Raw genomic sequence first — 1,715 nt, 5'->3', positions numbered from 1 at the left:
ATGGCTGAAGAGCCGGAAGTGTTGTGGAGTGAGCTTTCCTTTACGGAGGAAGAGGGTGAAGGTGTTGAACTGGGTAGCAGCAGTACTAGAGCTGCAAAGGAGGTAGGTAAAAATTGTGCTATCATGAAGATAATGACACAGAGAAGCATAAGCTTAGACTCCTTGAGAAAAAATTTGAGAATGTTATGGAAAACTAACACATGGGTTAACTTCTCTGAGTTAGAAGCAGAGTTGTTCCTGGTGGAGTTTGGAGATGGGAAAGATAAAAAGAAAATTCTTGATATGAGCCCTTGGAGTTTTGAGAAACAATTGGTGATTATTCAAGAGATTGAAGGTGAGCTAACTCCAAAGGAGATGGAGCTAAAATGGTCTCCCTTTTGGATTCAAATTTTTAACTTACCTCTAATGAGCAGAACAAAGGAAACTGGCTGGGCGATTGGGTCCTCTTTGGGGGAGGTTATAGAGGTTGATGTCCCTGATTCAGGTGTGCACTGGGGGAAATGCCTTAGGGTACGTGTCCGGATTGATGTTACAAAAAGACTCATCCGGGGCAAAAAAATCACCATCGAAGGAGGGGAGTCCAGGTGGGTTCAGTTTAAGTATGAGAGACTCCCAAATTTCTGCTATTGCTGTGGACTGCTAAGTCATGCTCTTAAAGATTGTCCTGCATCTTCTGCTAAGGGCCAAACGACTGCAGAAGGTCTTCAATATGGGGCATGGCTGCGTGGTGACCCATTCGAGAGGTTCCAAAAAGATTCAGGTAGAGACGGTGGAGGTGAATACCAGGGAAGTAGGGGTGGAGTCGCCGGAACGAGGCTGGAACAGACACGTGTCCAGTTCGATGAGCCCAAGGAGAAGACTAGGGATGGTGGGAATCTCGAGACGGAGTCTATACCCATAGCTTGTAGTAGCTCGGTAAGGGATGACACATCTCTAAAAGCGCCAAGATAGCTGACTGTGACATTGCATGGAAATAGTAAGGGTGATGGCGCAGATGGGAAATCAGAAAATAAAAATCCCACTAAGAGTGATAGATCTCCTGTCACATACAGCTCTCAGTCCGAAGTTGTAGAGGAGATGCAGTGGGCAAAAGTGCATGATCGGGCTTTGGGGATGGCGCCTAGTGAGGTAAATCCCATCTCCACGCCTAATTTTCCTATCTTTTCTTTTGTATCTGATCTCTTAGGATCTGAGGAAGATATTCCTCCGGGTTTTGAGGGTCAACATAGGAGTGTAGGTGTTGTGACTAAGGTTAGTGAAGAGGTTGAGGGGTCTAAGAGTAATTGTGAGCATTTGGACCATAAGTTTCCTGAGATTTTATCCGGCCCTTCAAAGGGGTCAAATGAGCCTTGTGTTGATCCTACTTGAGCCAAGCCCACTTTGGGCTCTTTCTCTTTGGGCCAACATCAAGACCAACCTCTGATTTCAATACCCCACATGACCCTTGGCCCTCATTTAACTGATATCTCCAATAATCAACATACAAAGCACGTCCCTCATGCTTCAGGTCCAAAATGGTCCCGTGTTCTTCGTTCTTCCTCTGGCAGTAAGGAAGCTCTCTTCTCACATGCTGGTCAAAAAAGAGGTTTTGTGGTGGATTCCGATCAGCTTGAATTACCAAATAAGAAATTTCGGGTTTCTCAAGATGATAAAGAAAATTCAGATGATATAGCGGTGGCTGGTTCCCAGCCCTGTCAAGGATTATGAGCATTATG

General features: G+C 45.3%; 1 protein-coding gene across 1 annotated transcript; it reads left to right on the top strand.

Moving 5' to 3' along the window:
• LOC126722542 (uncharacterized) lies at window positions 1–1,368 on the top strand. The gene is made up of 2 exons (XM_050425695.1): window positions 1–915; window positions 982–1,368. The coding sequence occupies exons 1-2, from the start codon at window positions 1–3 to the stop codon at window positions 1,366–1,368; spliced, it is 1,302 nt and encodes a 433-aa protein (XP_050281652.1).
• Window positions 1,369–1,715: the final 347 nt, after the last annotated feature.

Source organism: Quercus robur, chromosome 4, assembly GCF_932294415.1.
Source record: "Quercus robur chromosome 4, dhQueRobu3.1, whole genome shotgun sequence".
In the NCBI taxonomy this organism is placed as follows: domain Eukaryota; kingdom Viridiplantae; phylum Streptophyta; class Magnoliopsida; order Fagales; family Fagaceae; genus Quercus; species Quercus robur.
The sequence above is the reverse complement of the archived record's forward strand: the minus strand, read 5'-3'. Positions and strand labels throughout refer to the sequence as shown.